Here is a 26,341-nt window from a genome sequence, read left to right as displayed (position 1 = left end):
TTTAAAACAGTACAGTAATACAATCTTTCATTGATTATTCAGTGCTTTTTACTTTTGCATTTACTTTGAGATTTATATATTAAGTTGCTAAAACAAAAAATTTCAACTACTTTTCTTACATTATCTCAAACATTGTAAATTAAAACTTACTATTGCCAGAAACAGTCAACTCTACTGCCTCTTCTTTTGCATTTAAATCTTTATTACAAGCAATCCTGTGGTTCATAAAGAACTTTAAGAACTTTAAAATGATTGCCTTGTTTATCTAAAAGTGCTATTTTCCTTTAAACCTAGCCCAAAAGCCATAGCCTGTGTATTGACTGTGAAACACAGTAGACTTTAATTATATTCATTTATGGTGTAATTACTACATTTTTGTGTCAATGCATGCTCAGATTTACCGCAAACAATTTGCAGTTACTTTAATTCAGCGCGTGCAGTGCAACAAAAATAGACTTGATGCAGAAACGATCTCTGCACTGCTGCAGACGCACCGCTCCTCAACGCACTGCCAGACCGCAACCGTGTGTGCAGTGAATGCTTTAATCCATTAACATGAGCGCAGAAAAATACGCACCACATACGCACTGCAAACGAAGTATGGCGTTATGTGTGTGCGCTGCGAGTGTGCATGAGTGTACCGTCTTCGGGAAAGCATGCGAGCGTTGAATGGTTTAAACACTGGCAAGAATTAAAAAGAAAAAATACGAATCCCCACTTCAAGAGGGTAGGGATATTCACTTCCATTTGGAATTTGCCCCATGAACCGTTCGGTACCGATACTCGTTTCGGCACACCCCTATACTGCATTTGCATTTTGATCAAAAATACAGTAAAAAATTATAATATTGTAATATGATATAATGATAATATTAAATTCTGTAATTGATGCATTGAATTTTCATTGTCAGATTGATGTCATAATGCATTGATACTGGCATGTGCTTTTTTGCTAGGAATTTTAAGGTTTTCTGTTGTCTCAATCTTTTGCCATAGTCAAGCTGTATACCATTGTGGATAAACAAGTTGTGACTCATGAAATGACTGTATTCTGTCAGAGCTTATGACTGTAGTTCAGTGACTGGTCTGTGCAAATGTCTTGAGTGTTCCTGAAACTTAAGTGTAAGTGTCGTGAAGCAGTGAAACTCATCTATAGTAAAAGAAGCCCCTGCAATAGTGCTGGTGGTTGGTTGACCGATGTCGGGATTTTAAGGGCTGAATCTGAGATCTAGAGATCTAGAGTGTGCTCGTTTGTTGATGGATGATGTAATGCCAATTAATGTAACAGATACAGTCCACAAATTTAACTGAAGTTTAACAACAGTACAAAAACTTTTCACTCTTTGTATGCTATCTAGAATTCCAGTTGTTTTTCGCAACATTTTAACTAGAGTATACTTGGCAGCAAAAAAATAAAAATAAGCAATTATTGTTTCTGAAATGTAAGTTAGTTGATGTTAAAATGAAACAATGTAGAAAAGCTAAATAACACTCTCACTCTTATGTAATTTTTTTTTTTTTTTTTTTTTTTTTAAGATGAAATTTCTGTCATAATTTAGTCACCCTTATGTCATTCAAAATCTGTGTGAATTTCTTTCTTCAGTAGAACACAAATAACTACTTCTACAATGAAAGTCAGTGGGTCAAAAGTCTGTCATATACATGTTTGGAATGACATAAGGGTGAGTAAAGCAATCGTCATTTTGGGAGACATATCACCTCAAATATACATCATACATTTAATAATGTGATTAAATGAACTGCATTGTGACCCATAACATATTACGTGTCTCTCCTGTTGTCTCTATCAAAAAAATCCCCTATAAGGTTTCCATACCAATGCAGTCTTGACTCTTTGGCCTAGTTCCTCAGCCTGTTTTTCTACTCCATCCCTATCTTTATTTCTCTTCATCTCATGACTGACAGCTCCATATTGGCAGAGGTGTGTTTTGATGCGTTGTGTTTGCACAACGAGAATGTGTGTATCTAGACTCGTGTGTCAAGCAGCCCTGGTGTGAGGAACTTCACAATATGGGCATGTTAATCCTCTTTAAAGCTATGAAAACCTCGCTGTCACACAGACAGTTGTCCAATAATGCATTCCTCCACCTTTGCTTAAAAAATACAAATTTAAAGTTTAAAGAAAAAAAAAAGTAGGCCATTCCTAAGCGCACTAGAAATGTAAATAGCATCAGTTTGAGATATAATTCAGCTGGATAGACAGTTGCCCCAACCAGAGGTTTAATTTCAGCCCCTATATGTGCAGTAGACGGGGTCTGGCTCCTATACAGGCCTGATGGCGACTGATAGTCACGGGTTCTAATCCCACTGCCTCCCTTCCAGCTCTCCTGGAAGAAACTAGAGGGGCATTTAGTGACTGTCCCCTTTGTGAGGGGTTCATTTGGGGCGGCTGGGGGCTCGACTCTTAATTAGGAAGGTAGGGCAGTGAAGAATCTCCGCTTGACAGATTAACATGCACAATTTAACCACTAACCTTCCGAAATGAGCTCCCCCAAAATACCTGTGGGTCCAGTTTCAGCGCGAGGGCAGAGGTGACCAGAGATGACACTGAGCAGAAGGGTCTTCATTAACCGGGCGGCTTCATATCTAAAATCAGCAATATCAGTCGCCACTCAAAGGAGAAAAATGGCTCTGTTTGTGGCTGTGTAGTTATTTTGGTTTAATTGACTTAATTTTGTTTCATTTTAATTGGTGTAATTTTTGCTTCCCTTTTAAATGGGTAAATAATTAATGAAACGTTTCTTCTCAGTGTCAAGCATCATAAGCATTTCTAAGAAGAGTTGAAACTGGCTTCCATGTCTTACAGGTTCAAAACCACATCAATATGTTGAGTTTTTAATGTTTTCTTTCATGAAGACATAAACAGATTTAGCTATTCGCGACCGTTTGAAAGGGATTTGTTGCTCACGTCTAATCGTCTAATTTCCGTCTGGATTTTTGTGGTCTGTTGCATCTCCACTGTGGCCCTCAGAGCCGTTTGCGCTCGTGTGTGCTTCGAAACCCTTTTTTTGTTAGCTGTTGATGAAAATAAAAATTGAAAACGACAGATTCCAGTCTGTTTACAGTAATTAAGTTGTCTCGCTCATAATTTATGACATATTGAGAGAGGTTTTACAAAGAAGAAGGAAGACAAGGAAAAAAATAACATGATTACATCTTTCTTTTGCCCAAAGGCTTTTAGTTTTTACAGTGTTAACTAAGAGATATCTCATATACTGTATAATGACTGAGTGATTTTAACCAGGAAAACTTTTTTAACACAATATATCAATGACCATGTCAGTACTGGCACTATTTGTTTATTAATTTATTTTTCCTAGGATACAGATCATTGATGTTAACTGAGCAGTTGCTGCAGTGATGTCCCGTCCTCCTCCAGACCCACTGTACATCCTGAGGGGTTCAGGGGCCACAGTGAACAGCCTGCACTTCTGCTGTGGTGGGGACGGGCCACCATTTCTCTACTCTGGGTTGGTGCAAACTTATTAAATGAACCTTCATCCTTTTGATTGCTTTAATACTGTCTTGTGTATGATAATCTTGATGGTTGTGTGATTTAGGTCAGGTAAAGGTGCAATCCATTTGTGGAACCTGACCACCAGGAGAGCCGAGCGCATTCTAGAGAGCCATGCTGGGAACTCCGTTATCTGGCTCCACACTTTCAAAGACAGCAGAAGCAGATTTGTCAGGTAGAGGAGAGTATGTCACCCCTAAGTCTGTCAAGTTAATCCACGGTCACACTAGACTTTTCGTTTCATTGACTTCCATGCTTACACATCCGAATGCGTCAGACCGGAAATGCGAGCCTGTTTCGCTGCGTTCCAAAGTTCAAGCTTGGTGAACTCTGGCCTGCGAATTCCATAGACAGTAAAAGAAATGGACACAGCGACCAAGCTGGATTCAATGAAGACAAGTGAAGTCAATTAGAAGCACGCACTTCCTGGGGGTCGAGCGTACTGGGCAGACTCAAGCTCAGCTTGATGACGTAAATGTCACGTGAGCAACCTGCCTGACAATTGTAAGTCTTCTAATCGCTGTGCCAAGAGAAATCTGAATCACCCACCAAATCTTGCAGACGTTGTTGAATAATTTTGTCCCGTGTCTTTTATGGACTCTCTATGGGCTTCTCCCTTGACTTCATGCCTCCACGTCCCCCCAATTGCCTCATAGACAGTAAAAGATTGCCTGCGAGGTCCTCCTCCTGTCCATACGGTAATTTCTTTACTGTGCGACAGAGAGTCGCAGGTTATGACGCAATTGTTAGCCTATTTTTACAAAAACAGCTTCTACGGGGCAATAACGTAAGATACAAGGTAATGGGGCCTTTTATACATTTTCGTGTTTCTTTAGAAATAATTAATGGGCAAATGGAGTCTTTAAACACCTCAGATGTAAAGTTATTCGCTGTAAAGTGACGCCAAAATGAATGGGAGTCAATGGAATGCTAACAGCAGGTGGGGGTCCGCTAATTAATGGCGGCGCCCAGGGATGCTTCAATAAAATATGAAACCCTGCCCCCCTGGCGAATTCGCATCACGTGACACCGTGTGACCAATTACAGATCGATACGTCACAGCATGACCTACTATCTGAATTAAAAGAACATAAATTTAAAACTGCAGCGCTGCTGGAGTAGATTGTATGTTTTTGCATTTTAGATGTATTATGAAATGTTAAGCGTTGAATCTGAGTTTTAAAAAAAGAAGCTGCACAGCGTGATGTCATATCACGACCGTTCTAGCATGAGAAACAATTTCGGATTCTGAAAGACTAGTGTGACCGTGGCTTTAGTCTGTCATGGGGCCCTACACTGTAAAAAAAAAAAAAAAAAAAAAAAAAAGAAAAAAAATGTACTGTTAATTTTCTGCCAGAATATTATCTAGTAATTTTATTAATATTTCCATTAACCCTAAAACCCCATGCAAAATATAGGCAAAACACCAGTAAAAAACAAATACAGAAAATTCCTTCATATTAATACAGTACATTGCACCCTATTTTTATGGATTTTTTTTTTTTACAGTGTAAGAAATCGGTTTAATTTTTTACCCAAATTCTGTATTATTTTTCCCCAAATTTCTCCATATTTTTTCCTTATTAATTTTTCTGCATTAACTCAGTGGTTTTCTGTGTTAATGGTTAAATTAAATTTGAGTAATCAAAAAGCTTTCTAATTAATTGAAATGAAATGGGCAAAAAAGGGCCTTATAAAAGCTGTTTTAATTCCAAATTCTGTGTTTTCTGTTTTAATTTTTCTGGATTTATAGTTCACAGTCAAAACATATGAATACTTCAGATGCCAAAACCTATAAGTCAATTTGAGATTTTTTCTTTTTTTTCTTTTAAATGAGCATTTTTATCAGGCTCCTATGTTTAGGTTTAGTAATTTCACTTTAAAATGTTATTAGTCAGTTACTGAATGCCTTATTTTAAAAAATGTCCGATGATGTTTTCATAGGAGCCTGATTTAAATAAAGCTAATTTATAAGAAAAATCTCTTTTTGCATTTGAAGTCTTCATGTATACATCAGTTCATTTTGAAAGTCAATTAAGCTTAAAGCCCTGCTTTTGATTTATTCATCCAAAATCTGCCAAATTCTCTGACAATTCTGTGTCTGTTTTTATGAGTGGATTCTGCGATTGCGACTGTGCTTTCTGCATCATGAAAATCAAAGGGCCCCATGATCATGCAGGAGAGACACAAACTCTGTCCTCAATCTCAAATCCGGACTGCAGATCTTATTCCCCATTGTTTCTAATGTCTTGGTCCAAAACCCCATCTGGCTAAACTGGTTCAGTTCATTTGTGATACTTATGAACTTATGATAGCTAGCTATGGAGGGCTTGTGTTTTTGTTCTGTTGTGCATGTGTTTATGTGTCTGTGGCTGTCAGTCAGGGCCGGGACTTGCGGGTGTGTGTGTGGGATCTGTCTGAAGACCGCAGCACAGTGACGGACTCTCTCCTCACGGGCAGTGTGGGGTTCTGTCAGTGCTCTCTGCTGGAGACCCGACCCGGAGCCGCTCTTCTGGCCCACCCCACAGAAAACATGGAGGAGGTGAGTGACTGCTTCATCACACACATCTCAGGACAGTTCATAACAACACTGCAGTTCCCACTCTGAGGATTAAGTTGTTTAAGATGCTGATGTCAGTATTCAGAATTTAAGATGAAATGTGTTTGTTCTTTTGGTTTAAAAAAAAAAAAAAAAAAAAAAACTTGGGTTTTTAACAATCAGAATCATTCTTTACCTGTCAATTATTTTGCATGTTCAAGTTTGCACAGTTGTATTTAGAGAGTGGGATTTTGCAAAGGCATTCTATTGTAACTGAAATTGCTTATACTACCATTAGTTTTGTTTTGTAATTAATACTTTTATTGAGCAAGAAATGTTTCTTGAGCATCAAATCTGCATATTAGAATGATTTCTGAAGGATGATTTGACACTGAAGACTGGAATAATAGCTACAGAAAAGTTTGCCTTACAATCACAGGAATAAATTACATTTTAAAACGTATTAAACTATAAAACAATTATTGTGAACTGTAATGATATTTCATAGTATTAATGTTTTTACTGTATTTTTGATATATTTATGCAAATAAATGCAGCTTTGGTGAGAGAATTCTTTCAAAAACAGAAACAAAATGTGTATGTTTAAGGTAATTAACCAAGCAGTCTCCTGAATTTCCAAAAAATAGCTAAATATTGAACCAGCACTAGTTGGAATCAGTTTGTATCAATAGTTTGAATGTTGATTTGAGTAGCGGTCATTTTAGGTGACTACTGTATGTGTGACTTTGTGCGGTCGAGCAGGCAACAGAGAGCAGAGAGTGTGAGTTCTGCTCTGTCCTGGCTTTTATTGCATCCAGATTCATGTTTCACCTTCCAATCTGCCAGTTCTTCACTTGAAAGAGCCTGAGCTGTCACTCGATCTACATTTACCATGCTTCAGCTACCAGCAGCCCTGCAGCCAGACCAAACACAGAGCTTCAATATTGCTGTTATCCTCATCCTTTTTCCTGCAACACTCTACATGCATCTCCCTTCCTCTTAATTTCATCACTCCATGTGTCCTGCCACTGTTACTGACGCATTTTTTTATTTTTTTATTTACAATAAATTTTAAAATAACTACATATACATACATTTTTTAATTTATGGATTTATATATATATAGATATAGATATAGATATATAGATATATATATATAGAGAGAGAGAGAGAGTTATTTTAAAATTTATTGTAAATAAAAAAATTATATAAAACTATAAAATGGATAATAAATTTAATATAAATTTAGTATGTAATATTTTAAGTATATATTTAACATTTTAACACTAAGATACAGCTGCGCGTTCTAATCATTTTTTATGCTTGTAGCTATAAATATCAGAGAAAAGCAGCTTTCATTGCATAGGTTAATATACAGGTATATTAAATATAATTATTTAGGAATATTTTTACATTTATTTATTAAAATTCATAATAAATAATTAAAATATGAAATAAAATCATGAAATAAAATAAAATAATGAATAGAATTTTTAAAAATGTAATAACTACATATTTGCCATTTAGGTGAAAAAGGGGGTATAGAAGCATTTTGTCACTTAGTATTCAATACAATGTGCACTACCATATGGAAAAGTTAGGTCTTGCTTTTACAGCACTCTTAAAGCTGCCTCCCACCTTGTACTCACTAATGAAAGCCTTGTCAAAAGGCCATCAAGGTAATAACCGTCACAAGATAACTGCAGGCAAACTGCACCACTATACGTCCAATAACAAATAACAGTGCTGCAAGGCATGCTGGGAGGCCGGAACTCAAACATCGACCTCATCTATGTCTTCCGGTGTTCTTGGAGGCTTTCATGTTTAGCATTCCAGTGAGGCTGACAGTGCAAGGCTTTAATTAATAGACTCACTGTTATTTATTGACTGTTTAACTCGTGTCAAGATTTTCTCTCTCTCTCTCTCTCTCTCTCTCTCTCTCTCTGTCTCTGTCTCTCTCTCTCTCTCTAACCTGGGGGGATGAGAGCTGCCCTTCTCTGCTGTTTATAGTTACAGTGGTAAACACGTGTAGAACGCACAGATGTGTCTTAGTGTTAAAATATGAAATGGTCTGAAGTCAGAGATGTTAAATTGAACTTGATTAGGAGGATTCTTAATCATGGCTGCCTATGCAATCAGGCCAGACATATTGGCCTCAACCCGTTCATCAAGAGTTATTATAGTGATATTATATGCATGTTATTTACAGTGCCCCAAAAAGTATTTGGACACTTATTAAAAACAAAAAGTCACTGCATTAGATAAAATATTACACCAAGTTGAAGTTATAAAAAAAAAAACACTGAGCAAAACTGAGAAAATGTTTGGAAACATTCTGGTTAATGTGATGAACTGCGTGTGTGGTTATTCCTGTATGAACTTGAGGAAAACCTGACTTCATTCATCCATTAAAAATCACCTTGAGACCAATTATACATCATCGTTGGTTTGCAAATGTCTCTGGTTTTGATATTTTTTTGTCTAATGTAGTGGCTTAAAGTGTCCAGATACTTTTGGCGCTGTTGTAGTTTCCAGGGAAATCTGCATGCATGTTCACAAGTGGTCACACTATTTTTAATGTTGTTAGGCAGAAACATTAGTGTGTCAGTTCCTTATTATTAATGGTCATGGCCCTTCTGTGTTGGAAACTGTTGTGTTTGTTTTATTTTTTCTTATCATTTGCCTCTTTTTGGAGTCAGACGAGTCAAGACTTGATGAGGCTGAGTGCATGAAAACGGGAAGCTGCTGGAAATCAGCCCAATGTTGGCTGCACTCGCTTACCACCTGTGAACATGCATCATGGCAAACTAACAGGACAGTTGACTAATGCACATCTGTGCAGAGCTTTTGTAAAGTCTGTGAATATAGATTATTTGGAGGATATCACTCATTTTAGCATTGATGTGAGGATACCATCTGGTAAAGATTGAAGAGAAGTAATAATCAACTGTGAATCATTGACAAAGTGCCTGTATCATCTAGGCGTGCATTCAACTTGCAGTATTTCAGCATTAATAGTGGTAACTCCTAATGACTCCCTTGAATATATAATGATTTCCTATGAAACTGCTCTTAGGAAAAATTCAGTAGTGAAAACAAATCCAAGTTTTTAATGTGTAAGATGTTTTTCAGGTGAGTGTGGTGGAGGTGAGGAGCTGGACTCCAGTTTGCTCTCTTAAACCAGATTCAAAGCTGGGGATGCTCATGTGTATGAAGATGTGGCAGGTAAGAGTCACAGCAGTTTGCTACATTTCTGTGGATGTATGCTTAAAATAATATGTATTTAAAAAAAAATCATCATATATTCTGGAGTATGGAAGTGGTTGTTTTTTGTAATGCTGGAATGGTCAATCTATAAGGATTTTATTTTTCACTTCATATTACAACTAATTTATGTTGTAAGTTTTTTTTTTTTAGTTGGGAATAGAGTATTTATGTATGTATAGAATTTATTTTGCTTTGCTGAGTTTTGCTTGATTTTTTTTTTCACACCATTCTAATGTTAAACGTAGTTAGGATGGTTAATAAAGACCCTAAATTGACATTTACAGAAATGTCTTAACACATGTGAACCTGCTCATGCTCCCACTTTAATGTTTCCAGTTTATTTATATCAAGTTGCTCATACATGCATGAAAATGTTCTAGTTTGCACGGGAAAGTCTCAGAGTTTGCAACTTAGTTGCAACACACACACACACTTTCTGAGCCCTGTCTGATTTTCCATGGTGTTGTTGTGCTATATTTTGACATTGTCAAGCATTGCCTTTTGAAATACTGACAAGCAAACCTAGTGCTCACAGAGTAACCGAGCAGTTGGCAAGTGGGTAAAGCAACAGAACTAATCTGATTTATGGATGCGACCTGTCCCCCCCTACTTACCCTCACTGCACTGTAATCATTGTGTTTGGAACAACTTCACTTCAGTGCCGTATATCAACTGTCCGTGTGTGTTTTGTAAACACAGCTGAAAATTTTATTTTGCCTCCATTAAAGAAACCTGTAATTATTTTCACAGATAATTAATATGTCTTTTTGTCGTATTTACGAGTTTTCCATCTGTAACCTTGAACTTAAAAGTGAATCTCAGGGCAGTTGACAGGGGGGCGGAGTTTGCTCGCAGTTAATTGGCAGAGCTAATCAAAGCAGTCTGGCTGCAGGCGCTTTCGGTGGTTGTATCAGTGATGGCCAATGAAAAGACTGGTGTTGTAATTCAGTTTGTTTTTCACCAGCATTCCCTCATCCTTTCCCCCTGTCTTGTATAGACAGTGGGGCTCTAAGTGCCGCCTGCCTGAATTAGAATTGATAATTATGAAGTATTAATGGGGCGCCCCACAGGTAGGTGCTGACATCTAACAGCAGGACCCTGGGTAGCAGTGAATCGCTTCGAGCTGTTGTCTTTCATTTGCTCAGATGAGGAGATCTGTTACTGTCAAGCTCAAGCCCGGCAGGCTTAGTTCAGAGGTACCCGTCTACCCAGATGAGGAAGCCAGTGTGAATGTGTTAAGCAGTCTTCGCTCAGTGTGGGCACACTTGGCCCGGTCACTTCCCCAGCGGCTGTAACACACTGCTTGCTCTCGGTGTCAATCAATCATGAAGCGGTTGTCTAGTTATCCTCACGATCCCTGCTGGTGCAGACTGCCATTTCCTCAACCTCACACACACACACACAGACGGTCGCTATCCTCCTCGCGCTCTTCTCTTTGAACACGTCTCTTCCATCATGCTGCCAGTAGAACTGACAACAGATTTATTTTCTTTCTTTAAGCGCTTTGTGTTGGACTATTGGAATAGATTAAATGCCATATTAAGTAATGCTTTCTTTTGGGTTTGGCTTGAGCCTCGTTTGGCACTTTTTGACTTTTTCCCCCATCTTGGTTGTAATAGAGCACCGTGGCTTCTGATTGGTTGGAACATTGTGAAAGCGTCTCAGTCAGTAATTTTAGATTAGAGATATACATGATATATTGTACCGTTATTGGCTGACACTGATATTGGCTTCTTTTTTTGTGTGTGTGTGTGTGTGTGTGTGTTATTGGCCTTTACTGTTGGTGTTTTTGTTAGCTAAAACTATTAAAAATCATTTTCGTTAATTGAAAAAAGCATATATATATTAGCAGAAATAATAAATTAAGTATAATATAAATATATTAAGAAAATAAAATACAAATTGCAGTTTAAATTTAACTTAAATGAAAAACTTAAAATTAGAAAACTGTTAAAGTATTGTCATACTGAAATAAAAATAAAGCTAAATAGAAATATTTAAAATGACTAATAAATATGACAAACACACAGAACTGCTAAAAGTAAACTAGAATTAAAATGAATGCTGAAAATAGAGAAGCTAATTGAATATATTAATAAATACTATAATAGTATATTATTAATACTAAAATTATACTGCAGTCAATACACTCACAAATGTAATATTTAATACATGAATAATTTATTAACACCTTTTGATAATCTCATAAAATCTCAAACCTAATTAATTTCATTTTTACAAATTTATTTGATTGATTTATTCATTGATTGTTCACAGAATAGTATAGAATTTATCATTTATCAACCATAACATGAACATAACATCAACTTTTCTATGTTGGTCAGTTTTAGAATCATTGGTTCCTTACTTAAAATGCACTTTAAATATTCAATTTGTCAGATTAAAACAGTAATTTGTTGCTTTTTTTGTGTAATTAAAAAAAATAAAAAATAAAGCGTAATTAAAATGGTTCAAGCATACTGAAATTGCACCAGTCTATTGCAAAGTTGAACAAATAGAAAAGGTCTGCATACAACCCTGCCGTAGCTTGATTATAAATGCACATGTAAACGTACTGAGTGAGACTGGACAATGCCTGGTGTTGGCGAGAAGGAAATGTTCCTATACAGATATCCATCAAACTTAGCTCATCACCATGACATCACCTCCACCAGCTCTGCTCCGCATGTCCTCTCCGTAAGTGTTCACGTTTCAGAGCCTGGCCTCTTTGGGTTCCTCATTATAGCCCCGTAAACCACTTTTGCTTTCATCAGCGTGTTGCATATTCTAGTAACCCTGTCGCACATCTGTTCACTCTTGTTCTAGGTGTGGCTTACATACACGCCACCCACAGTCCTTCACACGACTTGACCTAGAGGAGCTCCTCTCTCCTGATCTTCCTTTGAAGGGCCCCGGAGATGCGAGGAGGTTCTGTGCTGGGATCAACTCTGTGGTTTCCCTCTCAGCAGGGGCTTCGCTGGTGCATGGCGACTTGTTGCCATCCAGTGGAACACCGCTGCTCTCCTCCCCTCCGTTCTGTTGTGGCTTCAGTCTGGAGCATCCATCTGAAGCAGCTGTTGGGATGATGAATCTTTCCCTGAAGCCCAAGTCCTAATCCGGCTAAAGCGCCCTCTTGTAGACCAGCCATGGAGGATATAATGAATTAGGTGTCTACCCAGGGTTCCGTGACCCTTGACCTGTGACATCATCAATCAGGGAGCACCTACACTTAGCTGAAGTGCAGGGGCCAGAGGGCAACAGACGGTAATGCTTAACAACTGTCTATGAGGCTTGGGGATTGATTTCCAGTTGTTTTATTTTTTAATTCATCGTAATACTCTCTGGCGATGTGTTTACGTGACATTCGTGATTCGAGGGAAATTTTGTTTAAGTGTAGCAAGAAAAAGAAATATACCGTGCGAAGAGAGGACAACCTTTGCAAAAAAAAAAAAAAAGCTGAGGCGGAGAATAAGAGAGGTGTGGTGGGGGGTGCGGTAGTCCCAACTTTTTGGGCCTTACACATGTGGAAAGAATTTCTCCCTCGCCAGATTTGCCTGTACCCGGTACACTAACCTTGCCCAAGGGCAGAGGATTTGTAATTTCTCATCCTTCTGTATGTAAAACCCAAAGCCAGAACTAAACAAACCGACTGGACGCCCAAGTCAGCCGTCGTGCATGTTTTTATTAATTAATATAATCTTGAGTGTGTTTGTTTTTATCATTGGTTCTTGTTTATCATTGTTTATTGTTTTTTTTTGTGAAAATTGGGGTCAGTACGATTTTAGAATCGTACTCTCTGATTTTTGAAGAAGTCTCTTATGTTCACTAAGGCTGCATTTATACGTACAAAAATACAGGAAAAACAGGTATATTGTGATCATCATCATTTAAAATAACTGTTTTTAGATTTTTCTTTTTCTTTTATTATAGTAACCCTGCTATAAAAATGCATTAAAAAAATCTAAGAAATGCATTACTTGAAATAAAATAAACTTTATATATATATATATAATATATATATATATATATTATATATATATATATATATATATATATATTTATATATATATAAAACTTTATTTCAGCTATTTGCCAAGGCTACATTTTAATTAAAATAACTAAAACTAATAAAAATTAATAAAAATACTAAAATAACACTGTTCCTGTGACACAGAGCTGAATTTTCAGCAGCCATTACTTCAGTCTTCAGTGTCACATGATTCTTCAGAAATCATTTTATTATGATGATTTGGTGCTCAAGCACCATTTCTTATATTATCAATGTTAAAAGGAGTTGTGCTGCTTAGTATTGTGAAAACTCAATAGTATTTTTTTTTCAGGATTGTTTAATGAAATGAAAGTTCAAGACAACATCATTTATTACATTATAAATGTCTTTACTCTCACTTTTCAGTAAATTTAATGCATCCTTGCTAAATATCGATTTCTTTCAAAAAAGAATTTAAAAAGTACACCTACTGACCCTAAACATTTGAAGAGTTGAATGTCTTACAGTGTTTCTTGTTTGTAAGTGAGAAAACCCTGTAAATGTAAATTATATATAAAGAGGTTTTATTGTAATGGGTATTTGCATACACATCATAGTGTAAGTCAAGGCCGGTAAATGACAACACTGTGTTGTCACTTGCACAAGAAGATGAATGATCTTCTGGATAAGGGCTGTGTGGGTGTGTTGTGTATTTGAGAAGGAGAGGGGTGAGGAAGGAGGGGAAGGACACCTCCGTTGTAAATCTTGTTGTGTAGACAGCATGCCTGCAGCTCTGTTCTGAGTTATGAGACTGTAGGCTTTTATCAGCTCTCATTCTGCTTTTATCCACTAAACTGATTTATGAGACAGCCTACTGCGTGTAGCCGTGTAGCTCAAGCGCTTCTCATTGCAGATAATGAGTGGGGAACCTCGGAGGTGCTGTAAATCTGAGTAAACAAACAAGCACCAGCACCTGTACTGTCACCTTTTTTTTTTTTGTGGTTAAGTGAAAAAGGTCACAGAAGGTAAACGGAAAAATCAGAGGTCACACTGATTGTGGCTGTATAAAATGACCGCAGGCTCTGGTTTAAGAATAGTAGTGACATGTTAAAGCAGTAATGGGTGTTATATGCAAATTTGGGTCTTTTGGTTTTGTGGTTTTCAAATATTTGTCCACTTATCTATTTATATTTATATTAGTGCTGTCAAACCATTAATCACTATTAATCATATATATATATATATATATGTATATATATGTATATGTGTATATATGTATATATATGTATATGTATATGTATATATATGTGTGTGTGTGTGTGTGTGTGTGTGTGTGTGTGTGTGTGTGTGTGTGTGTGTGTGTGTGTGTGTGTATATATATGTGTGTGTGTGTGTGTGTGTGTGTGTGTGTGTTTTTTTTTTTTTTTTGTTTTTGTGTGTTTTTATGTATATGTTTTGTATAATGACATGGGTATGACACAGGTATTACAAGGAGAGGGTGACTTATGAGGACATAACCCATGTCCCCATTTTTCAAAAATGTTTATAAACCATACAGTATTAGTTTTTTTTGAGAAAGTAAAAATGCACAAAGTTTCCTGTAAGGTGTAGGGTTAGGTGTAGGGTTGGTGTAGGGACATAGAATATACAGTTCGTACAGTATAAAAACCATTACGCCTATGGGATGTCCCCACTTTTCACAAAAACAAACATGTGTGTGTGTGTGTGTGTGTGTGTATATACATGTATGTGTGTATATATACAATTTTTAACTTGACACAAGGATACATTTTTTTTAAATGCAAATGCAAGTGATATTTTATATTAAATTATTATTATATTAAATATATTAAAGCTTATTTTATTGGTAACAAATGGTAACAGGTATATTTTTCACAATAGCCAAGATATCTGCCAGCCCTGCTCTAGTAAAGTTTGCAGTATAATGTGCTGTGATTGGCCGAGGCAGCATCAGATGATTAATGTTGTGGTTCAGAGCATGAGTAGTCTGATAACCTCTGATAAACACTGCTGCCATATGCTTCTGTTTGTCTGTTTTTTTTCCTCCTCCTCTTTTCCTCGCTATTTCTACATTCCTTTTTTCCCTCTCCATTATTCTCAGATAGTCTTTGTCTTTTATCTGTTTGTTTGTCTCTCTGTAGGCGGATTCTGGTCCGGTTCTGTGTGCCGGTTATGAGGATGGCTCTCTGGTGTTATGGGATGTTTCCCATCGCCGTCCATACAGCTGTCTGAAGGCACATCCTGAGCCAGTCATGTGTCTAGACGTTGATGTATGCAAGCAGAAAGGCATCTCGGGGTCTTCAGAGAAGATCCTCCAATCCTGGACACTTGACAACCAGCAAAACCTTCAGGTGAGATCACATGAGAAAGCGACGACCAAATTTAAATTCTGCATGAACTCAAAATTTACCCTATTTACTATCGTAATGCATTTTCATTATTGAAAACTTGTTTTAATCAGTGAACATTTTTTAAGAGATCTGATTGATCTTTTGGGTTAATGGGTAATAATATTAATATAAATCAATACCCAAAAATCTATTTATGGATGGGATACTATTACAGCCTTTCTATTGTCTTGCCAGTAGTAAATTAAAGGGCTACCCGATTAATCAGTAAAACTGAAATAATGTTATGGTTTAGTGTGATTATCAAATCTAGCAAGCTTTATTTTATTAAATAAATAAACTGTGTTTTAGAGTGAAGTGTGTTCATACACATGAGCAGCTCATTATCTGCCAGTGTTTGCAGCACCTCAGAGTGGCTTGTTTCACAGTAAATGCTGCTCCACACAAACTACATCTCTGCATCTGATCTGAGTTTGAGTAGCTTTAATGTGCACTTGGGAACCAAACATTACAATAGTAATACTTTTATTTTTTATTTGTATTTTTTTAGCTTTATTTTTATTTATTTATTTATTTATTTATTATTGCCATATTAATTATATAATCACAAAATTTTGGCCAAATTGTGTAGCCCTACAAACTAGGACAGCAAAGCTGGATTTTTTTTTCTTTTCAAATTGCATTTTTAATCGCAATTGTTATCTGAAAATTGCTGATTTGTATCTCTTTTTTTTTTTTTTTTTTTTTTTTTTTTTAATTCAGCCCTAATAAATGCAACAGTTTAGTTCTAGTCATTTTAATAAAAGACATAAAATTTAAAAAAAAAGAAGCATTACTATTGGTATACAGTTAGATGCTCTCAAAGGTGAACTTGACCTTCAGCCTTGAAGTCCATTCAAAAAGTCTTAAAATTTGCTGCCATCAATATTTTTGAAGTGGATATTTTAGATATTTAACTGCAAAGTCACATTCTGATATAGAGCACCCACTTTTCACAATCCAGTCATTTTCAGTTAAATGTTTTTTTTTTCATAATGTGACTGTATGTAACATTATGGAAGTAAAATGGATTTTGAAAGCCTTTTTGATTGACATAGTTTTGTAGTGTCTGCCAAAAGTTTTATTTATTTTTGATCAAAGTAATATTAGTTACTATAGATGTTAATAGTAAACTGCTATTACATGTTTGTTCTCTGTCGAATTAGTAACTGGTTGTTCTGTTTGGTTCTCTTAAATATTGAATTAAAACTCAGCTGTCACTCCTCTAAATAATCAAACAGTTTGTGTGTAGACGTATTTGGCATTAAGAAGTGGAGTAACAGTTTGAGGAGCGTATTTAGCAGCGGTGTGTACGTGGCCATGTAGACACACACCACCTCATACACTTGGAAAGTATTTGGCTAGAATATAAAGTTTCCTCAGGTCTGTTGAATAATAAATCAGTCTCTTTTACTTTAGATTGGCAACTCTCAGCTACACTGTGATGTCATGCTATAGTTCTAGGCCAGATTTTGCCTCTAGACAAAAACATCTCATCTCCCACAATACTGTGCGCATACAAATGCTTTTATATTTATATTTATACAGCGTACTTAAAAAATGAGCACACACACACAAAAGCCATGTTTTATCTTGCGTAACACTTTACTCATCTGAAAGGTAATGCCTCATTAGCAGCCATATTCTCTGCTGATTTCAGGTCTTACAGATTCAATATTTCATATTCTGCGAGAAATCTGTGTGAAAAGGCTCTGATATACTACACTGCAGCCCTGCGCTTGGATTGTTATTCTTTCCAGCGCCTTTTACACATGAATGGATGAATTAGAAATATTCCCAAACCTTCCTCCCTATTTTGTCTAGCATGCAAAATGTATTTGCAGTAATAAGCGTTTATTCACAAAATAGGAGCTGTATCGACGTTTTGGTTTATTTTGCATGTAAAAAAAAATTGATTTAAAATGTAATTCTTGGCGGAGAGGGCCTTAAAAAAAAAGAACAGCTCGGAAAAGGAGTCAGCCGGGGCTTTTAAATTACCCTGAAGTGCAGCGCAGTGTGACGTCCAGACAGCCGCTGCGAGCTCTTCCCACAGATGTATTTTTGTGTGGCGGTAGCGCTAGGGGTATCTGCAGGGTGGCTGCTCCTCTCGCTCGCCCCGCTTGACGAACGACCCGTGAGAGGTAATAAAAACATCAAAACCTCGCAGGCTGCTAACCAAACAAAAAACACATCTGCAATAAAAGGAACAGTAGTTCACAGTGGGAGGCTCTACCAAAGGCTGAGGAGAGATGAAGCAACATGGCCCAGGTCTCCACCGTCCGACCTTAACCTGCTGCTGAAATGCACACGCTGTGGAGAGATAACAGTACTCTCTCAGCACCGTTATTTTATTTAATTGTTGTTGTTTTTATTATTATTATTTTTTAAATTGTTTCCATCTTTTTTTTTTTCAAGAAAATACTTGAAATGATTTGAATTATTTTAAAATATCTGAATTTAGTCCATTTTGTCATCTAGTTTTACTCTGACTTAAAATGGTATCTAATTTTAGTTGATGAGAGAAAATTATTTTTAAACAAATATTATATAAATTCAATTTGTTAAACATGTATTAATGCTTAAAGGTGATTTTTCACCCAAAAGTATCTTATAATAACTCATTTACTCACCCTCATGTCGTTCCAAACAGGTATGACTTGTCTCTCTCTTTTTTTGACTATACATTGAAAGTCAGTGGGATCCAATGTAGTTTGGACCACAGCATGTCTTCAGCATACCTTTTGTCTTACACAGAAGAAAGTGAGTCATTCAGTTTTGGAATGACATGTATGTAAACTATTGGGTAAACTATCTCTTTAACAAAAAAAAAAAAAGTTTTTATTCTGTAAGGACGTATTAAATTTCAAAAAAGTTTATAATGTGACAAAATATGTCTATTTTAACTAAATGCTGCATGTGACACTGGAGACTGTAGTAATGGTTGCTGAAATGTTTCCAGATTTGCCATCACAGGAATAAATTACATTTAAAAATATATTAAAATGGAAAAGAGTTTTTTTTAAATAGTAATACAGTTTTTACATATTTTTGATCAAATAAATGCTGCCTTGGTGAGCATAAGAGACTTCTTTCCAAAACATTTAAATGTGCATTCAGCTTCAGCTCATTCTGGCCAATCTCCAGCAGTAGTCTATCATTGAATTACTTGAAAAAATAGTATTCCTTCTGTTTTTCTTGTTCAAAAAACATTTTCAATACATTGTTGATATCTTATTGTGTTATTTTTGTGACGTCTTATTTCTTGCAACAGTAAAAATGTTAATATTGGCATGATGCACATTTTTGTCTAACTTTCGTTAACATTATAAAATGGAAAAATTCTTCTTTAATTTTTTTTTTTTTTTTTTTTTTTTTTGTAATGTTGTGATTAAATGATTATTTTCTTATTATTTTTGCTGTTTTGCTGTAAGTATTTTGTTAGTTTGTGTGTTTGTGTTTGAGAGATGGAAGCGGTTCTTATCAAGCACAGATAAACAGTGATTCGCCTGGGGCGGCCCACCGTTCCACACTCGCTCATGGATATGATAGCCGTGGTGGTGCAATTTAGCAGCCGCATCTGTCACAGGCTTGACTAAGAGTGATTATGCTTGCGTATCGCTTTGCATGTGTGATCGCAGCAGTTTGTGCTATGGTAAAAAGACAAGACATTTGTTGATCAAGATTTGGCTATGGGTGGTTTGCCTCGCTCTTGACTATTGACAGATGTAGACGGACAAGATTTTAGAGGGTGAGGCAGAGATGGTTGTTGTATGTGTGTAAAGATTAGATGTAAATCAAGCATGGCTGTCTTTGCATGCTGTTGGAGACGTGCTGACAGCACTCACATTTGGATCTCCACATCTCTTCACTTTCAGTCCCTACATTCCTACCGCCCTTCTCAATTAAACTACCCATCCTGCACCACACCAGACCCTGTGCTTCAGCTATCTACCATCTGTCAGCACCAGACTGGAGGGATCAGGCAGCCCTGTCGAGGGGTGTGTTCTGGAATGAGGAAGCGGGATGCTTTGTAAATTCCTTTGCTGTCATCAATAATATTTGGCATCGATTTCAATTTTTAAATGCTGTTGTGCTGAGATGTTTTTTTGTTCAGGTGTCCGTTAGCTGTAGTGCTTAAAATGGAGAGCTTCAAGGTTGAAAAAAGTCGTTATTTGAAGCGCAATCAAAAGCAAAAGAGATGTGAGGTAAAATGCAAAAAAATGAGAAAATGCAAGCACACCCTTCATCTGTACTGGATTGTCAGGCTCAAGTGGACAAGTGATGATAACTGGTTTCAGTGGATCAGTATGAAGTCAGTTGAGCCTGCCAAGTCCATGCCGGAGAGAGTAACATATTGCGCTTTGAACATCCCATTGGTTGCTGCCAAAAATCGATCACACTTAGCTTTTTAATTGGCCGCCGTGTAGCGCAACCAACTGTGCTGCGAGTCATTATGCACTTGTCTCGGTGCATGGCTTTCAAAAAATGATCAAGGGTAACTTTTTAATAGAAGTATTTTTGTATGCAAAAATGGTTCCCTCGACAAAAGCCAATAGGAGTTTCCTTTGAATTGAATAGTAATAAAACAATCTCTGTGACCAACAAAAGTTTGTGCTGCTTGAATTGAATAGTAATAAAACAATCTCTGTGACCAACAAAAGTTTGTGCTGCTTATCATGTCAAAAGTACTGCCATTAAATTTTTTTCTTTGATTTTTTGCGAATTGAATAGTAATAAAACAATCTCTGTGACCAACAATTTTTTGTTTTGGTTATGTTTTTTAACTGAGTTAACTTAATGCAATCAAAAAAATGCCATCTCCTTTCAAGTTTAATTTTGTGCCCAAGACAAGTTTTTGGGTTTGAGATTTTGGTTTTTAGTTTTGATTTTGGTTATTTGTGTGTAGGTTGAGTGTATGTGTGTACATTTGGTGTATATATGACATCAGGAATCAATAGTCCAAGGGAGAAATGAAGGATAGTTCATAAAGACTGACCTCTTTGATGTCTACGTTCATTGTAGAGGATGTGAACCCATGGAGAATGGATTCCATAAATGAAAGCTAAAAACCATTCTCAATCTCTAAAGGCTGTGTTTGATATGAATGCTTCCATATTGCATTTGAACGCCATTGAGTATGGGGTAGACACCATTTAAGTGAAGCATGTGTGTCGAAAAGCGATAGCCAGATGTGCTAATTTAGCAAGACTTTTGGATTAAACGGAGCCCCTAATGTATAATCTCAGAACTTCTGTTTTAAAACACCCTGAAATAGTGAAAGCTGTTGGAAAATTCAGTTCATTTGATTATTTTTCAAAAAACGAAAGTGGGGCAATCTGTAAATCATGGCTTTCTAATGGTTATTTCACGATACAGGCCTCGCGGCTCACTTTATAAACACCCATTTACCTTTTTTATCGCTTTGCTGTGACCTCTTAATTAAATTAATGTATTTTCCTGACACAAACTATGGGAAGCATAACAAACACAGATAGACACATTAACCCATCATTATCAGCTCTGTAATATGGACCAGATGGGCGTTTAGTTCAGGCATACCAACCTCAGCTCGGAGCGATTCATCTTTCTCCCCCGTCCCTCTTGGCCGCAGCACGCAAACTGTCTCTCCCTTTCTCTTTGTGGGAAAGTTTCTGCTTGCAGGTGACCTCATTACTGTGCACCAGAATTTTGATTTGGACTATGATGCGAGTTGATTTCAGATATGAACAAAAGTAATGCTAGAGTCTTGTTTTTCCTTCTCTGTTAAAGAATAATGTTAGGGATGGTTTTCCCGGTGCATTCTTCTATCCGCTTGGGTCAGGAATACCTGACTGGCTTATATCTTCCACATGCAAGAGTGACTGGCTCTGATTTTCCAGGCAGAAACAGGAGCACGCCGACAAATTCTTCACTGTCTTCTCCCGCATGAGAGCCATTAGTCTCTCTGGACACCGCTTATGAAGTCAATTTTACGCTGTCCAGTTCGATTCCAGCTTCAGGACCAGATGCCTCCCGTGGAGAGACGGCACGTACACTAGCGCACACACATTTGCGCTCTTCTCAGGAAATACCTCAAGAATGTCCTCAAAGGAGAGGGGCCACAGATAATGAGCTCTCGGTAATACTTTATAATACATCACATTGTTGCCCATTAGCGAGATTTATCTGGTCTCCTGGCCACCGTAGATCACAGAGAGCAAGGGAAGGTAATCTTTAGCCAGCGTTTGCTTCCCTTGCGCTGTTGACCAGACCTTTCAATGAAAATGTAATTCACTAGAGACTGTTAAAACAACAAGGCCTTGACAAACAAAGCAGTCCTTGCTCGGTGACAAAGGTAACTCACCCCACCTCTAATGTCTAATGCTCAACTCCAAATAGCATTTTGCTCATGCTTGAACGTTTTACGGCCGATGATTGAGGCGCTGGAGTCGCTCACAGATTTCCTCTGCCAGGTTCAACAGCTATTTAGCCGTTCATTTGCGGCTCAATCATCAGATCAGCCGAAGGTGGCTGGTGGGGAATTGCTCTCGCTCTATGCCCTGTTCTTTATATGGATTTAAATTTGCTCTTGCTCAGGTCATTAAGCAACAAGCTAATTTGTTTCTGGTAAATAGTTTATGCATTGTGCGTTCAAACGGTAATCCTTTCTAGCCATCTGAGATGAATAAACGCGTATGGTGACAATTAGCACGATTCATTTCACATTTGATATTCAGTTTATGCCCTGCTGTCGTAATGAAATATTTTTTTCTTGAGTTTGTTAAAGTCCTACATTTGTCTGTCGCGGCTCATTTGGATTGATGTCTGTCTTGTGTTTCCTTACAGATGCACGACTCTGTTCAGATGACCAATCCTGGGGTCTCCCAGCTACGTATTCGTTTCGTCGGAGAGGTAATGGTGATCGGGAGGGTGGGGATGGGACATCAGAATTGTTTTGTTTGGATAAACTGAAGCCATTGGCTGTTCTGCAACATCATACTGACATGGTGAATACTGTGGCCTTCTCAGACCATCAGGACCCCCCACAGAGACTTCTGGCCGCAGGGTCCAAGGACCAGCGGATCAGTGTGTGGTCTATATATAGCGAAAGTTGAGTTTGAAAGACAGAGGCCCACTTTACCATTTCCTTCAAACTGATTGTTGCAAATTACTCTGACTTTATTTACATACTTGAACATGGTGCTAATATATTTTCTTTGAATGAAAGCACCTAAATTAGTGGCTGACTGCCATTCAGAGGCGGAGCTACAACATAGTCTCATTTAGAAAGACGTGCAGCAGTGTTGCCATTACTTGTTTGTCTAAATGAATGCGTTCTTATTGGTCAAATGCTTCAAAATCGGACAAAAAAAGCAGCTAATATAAACACTCCAAGTGTTTTGTTGTAGTTTACCACGATTGCCAATAGTTTAGACACGTTTTATTGTCAAAGGCAGAGCTTAAACCGTCCTCTCTGATCTGTTTGCTTTACTCCAGGCTGATGTGCTTCAGTAGGTGTGTATTTGCTCTTGTAGTCGCACCTGAGTGGCAAAGTAATCCAGCGCTGTTTTTCAAAATTTGCCTCCAAGTTTAAGATTGCCCTCTGGACTGACCTGCATACATCACACAGGGTTAATCACAAGGGCTCGGGCTCCACAGACAGGCCTGTTTGTTAGAAAGATTCATTGAGCAAGTTTCGTTTCGTTCTTCCCTTTAAGCACAGGAGCTGATGAAGGCGCCTTTATTTTCAGCCTAAAGACAAGGTTGACCTCTGTGTTTGGATGTGGCTAAAAGACAAACTAGTTATTTTTGCATTTATTGCTTTTTCTCTGTGAATACAGCGTGGCTCACTCACCACAGTAGTTTGTAATTTTTTTTTTACTTTTATATACTTCTGTGTAATTTTTTTTTTTTTTTTTTTTACACATTAGGAAAAGTGATATCTATGTATTGTTTTCACTAAAAGTAGAATTTATTATTCAAAAGTATTAAAAGAATTGTTAATGGAAACGTAAGCAACTGGAATCGTGAAACGAGAATCATTACAATCTGATTTTCGATTCTTTGACCGTGATGGCCCACACACCCCACCCCACACCTCATACAGTAAACACTAATCCCTACTCTAATGATTTTCTTAAATCTTCAAGTATAGATTTAAAATTTTTGGTTTTCAAAATTCAGGCAGTAAACATGATTATATTTTTTTTGAAAACTCAACATGATTGTTTATTTAAAACAGACAATGAATATTAAAGTTGACTAACATCCAAAGATATTGTTGAAAACGCAACATGATTATTTAAAACAGTGGATATTTTTGTCAGTCGTATGTGGTAATAATAGCCATCCTTTGGACCAAGCTAAATGGGATTTCATGCATCTAAGAGCGATGGCGGTGGAACTTCAAACGGCCCACAGCCGTTCTGCCCCATAAAGCACGTGTCTCTGGGGACGTACCCAGACTGGAATATCTCATCAGACGGTACAGGAAGCTCGGGGAACTTGGAGGCCATCCCTTAAAAGGAAAAAACAACAGCGGGCGAGTCGCCGGCCAGAGAGGAAGACAAAACAGTTCATTTCACAGTCCGCCTGGTCATTAGCCTTCTCCTTGTCATCTGGGGACCCTCACGTACTTTTGTCCATGACCTCTGTGGAGCTCGTCCGATTGGTAATCACTTCCTACTTTTGTAGACTTGGTGGGGGGGCACAACAAAGCCATGCCAGTGGACCCTTCCATCCGTTCTGTTAATAAGCACAGAAGCGTCTATTGCTGGAGATTTCAGCTTATACCTCCCATGTCAACAATAGATCACTTAAGCAGTCAGTATAAGCAGAACCTTGACACGGGGCCACTGACAAAAAACCTGAGGGCATACTGAACAACAGACACACGCCTTTCTATGCACGAGGGGTCAGAGGTCACCCTGACCATTCTACGCCAGCTTAAACAAACCCGTTAGTCAACCACAATACACTCTACGTGGCATGTGTTGCTGGTTTAAATATACTCTGGGCAAGACTGGATGAATAGATGTTAGTTTTTTTGGAAACGAAACAATAATCCCAGGTAATCACAGTCTGAGGAAATGGCCCTTTGAATGAAAGAAACTGAACACTGACTGTGTTATAGTAAATTATTTATATGTTGGCAGGCTCAGTCAGTATGAACCGATTTCTGTTGTCTGAGATAAGCATGCTAGTGATTTGTTTTCAATATGTGGCTGACAAATAGAACACACATTGGTTGAAAAAACGCGGGGGATGGAAAAGTAAAACCGTGCATGGAAAATGTGAAACACGTGCATGGCTGTAGGTAAACATCTTTGCATGGCTGATCCACCTTAAGTTACACCCCCCCACCCCCCCCCCCCCCCCCCCCCACACACACACACACACACAGACCTTTGTTTTTTTTTTTTTTTGAAGAGCTGTCTTTTGGACATGCCAAGCTAGAGAAATGTACACAAAAAGATAGGCTTGTCACAACAGATGTTCCAGATGCGACCGTGTGTCAGATGATTACCAGTTCTTCTTTTTTTCCTTTAACCATACTGAGCCTTAGTTAACTGTCTGAATAGAAATGTCCATGTGCTGTGAGGTTACACCCTTACAGGCTTTCAACATGGGGCTGATATAGAAATCAATATTTATACAATAAAATTGATTTAAAATTTGGTTAGTTTCCTACTCTTCCCTGTCAGCACCAGGAGCTGATGAGGCGCCTTTTATTTTCAGCCTAAAGACGACGGGGTGACCTCTGTGTTTGGATGTGGCTAAAAGACAAACTAGTTATTTTTGCATGGGTTATGCTTTTTCTCTGTGAATACAGCGTGGCTCACTCACAACTAGTAGTTTGTACAATTTTTTTTTTTTACTTTTATATACTTCTGTGTAATTTTTTTTTTTTTTTTTTTACACATTAGGAAAAGTGATATCTAGTATTGTTTTCAGTATTTCAAGATTCTAAAGTATGAATCAGAACCAAGTCTTATTCAAAACCAGTTCCAATTTAAATGTTTTGGTTCAGGTTTGGTTCTGTTAATGATTTTAGAATGAATGACTCTTATGAACTGATTCTTTTTGGTCAATCAAACAATACATAATAATCAGTGTAGTTTATTTTTTTTATTTTTTTATTTTATGATTTTATTATTTTGTTGTTTTGTTGAATTATACTATTAAACTGTGTGCTTTTGTTCTTTGATTGATTGATTTAATGATTTGATGATTTGAATCATCAGAAGTATAAAAAAGTATTTAAATTTAACTGATTTCTGATTTATGTCTGATTAGTTGAAATCTAAAATAACTGAATCATTTAGAAACTTTGGCTGCTGAAGAGGTTACTTTCTTCTAAATATTTATTTCTCAAAAGTATTAAAAGAATTGTTAATGGAACCGTTAAGCAACTGGAATCGTGAAACGAGAATCATTACAATCCTTTCGATTCTAATCCCTATTCTTAAACTTCAATATAGACTTTTGGTTTTCAAATTCAGGCAGTAAACATGATATTTTTTGAAAACTCAACATGATTATTTAAAACAGACATGAATATTAGTTGACTTACATCCAAAGAGTTTGAAAGTGGATATTTTTGTCAGCGTATGTGGTAATAATAG

General features: G+C 37.1%; 1 protein-coding gene across 1 annotated transcript; it reads left to right on the top strand.

Moving 5' to 3' along the window:
- The first annotated feature begins 3,344 nt into the window (after positions 1–3,344).
- On the top strand, positions 3,345–23,573 carry gnb1l (guanine nucleotide binding protein (G protein), beta polypeptide 1-like). Its single transcript, XM_042753394.1, is given in 7 exon segments — positions 3,345–3,491; positions 3,582–3,710; positions 5,915–6,077; positions 9,207–9,299; positions 15,492–15,701; positions 22,563–22,637; positions 22,640–23,573. Coding segments are annotated over 7 exon segments (972 nt in total). The 5' UTR covers positions 3,345–3,381; the 3' UTR covers positions 22,832–23,573.
- Positions 23,574–26,341: the final 2,768 nt, after the last annotated feature.

The sequence above is a fragment of the Cyprinus carpio genome, chromosome A5, assembly GCF_018340385.1.
Source record: "Cyprinus carpio isolate SPL01 chromosome A5, ASM1834038v1, whole genome shotgun sequence".
NCBI lineage: Eukaryota > Metazoa > Chordata > Actinopteri > Cypriniformes > Cyprinidae > Cyprinus > Cyprinus carpio.
Note: the sequence above shows the minus strand (reverse complement) of the source record. Positions and strands in the feature narration are given on the sequence as shown.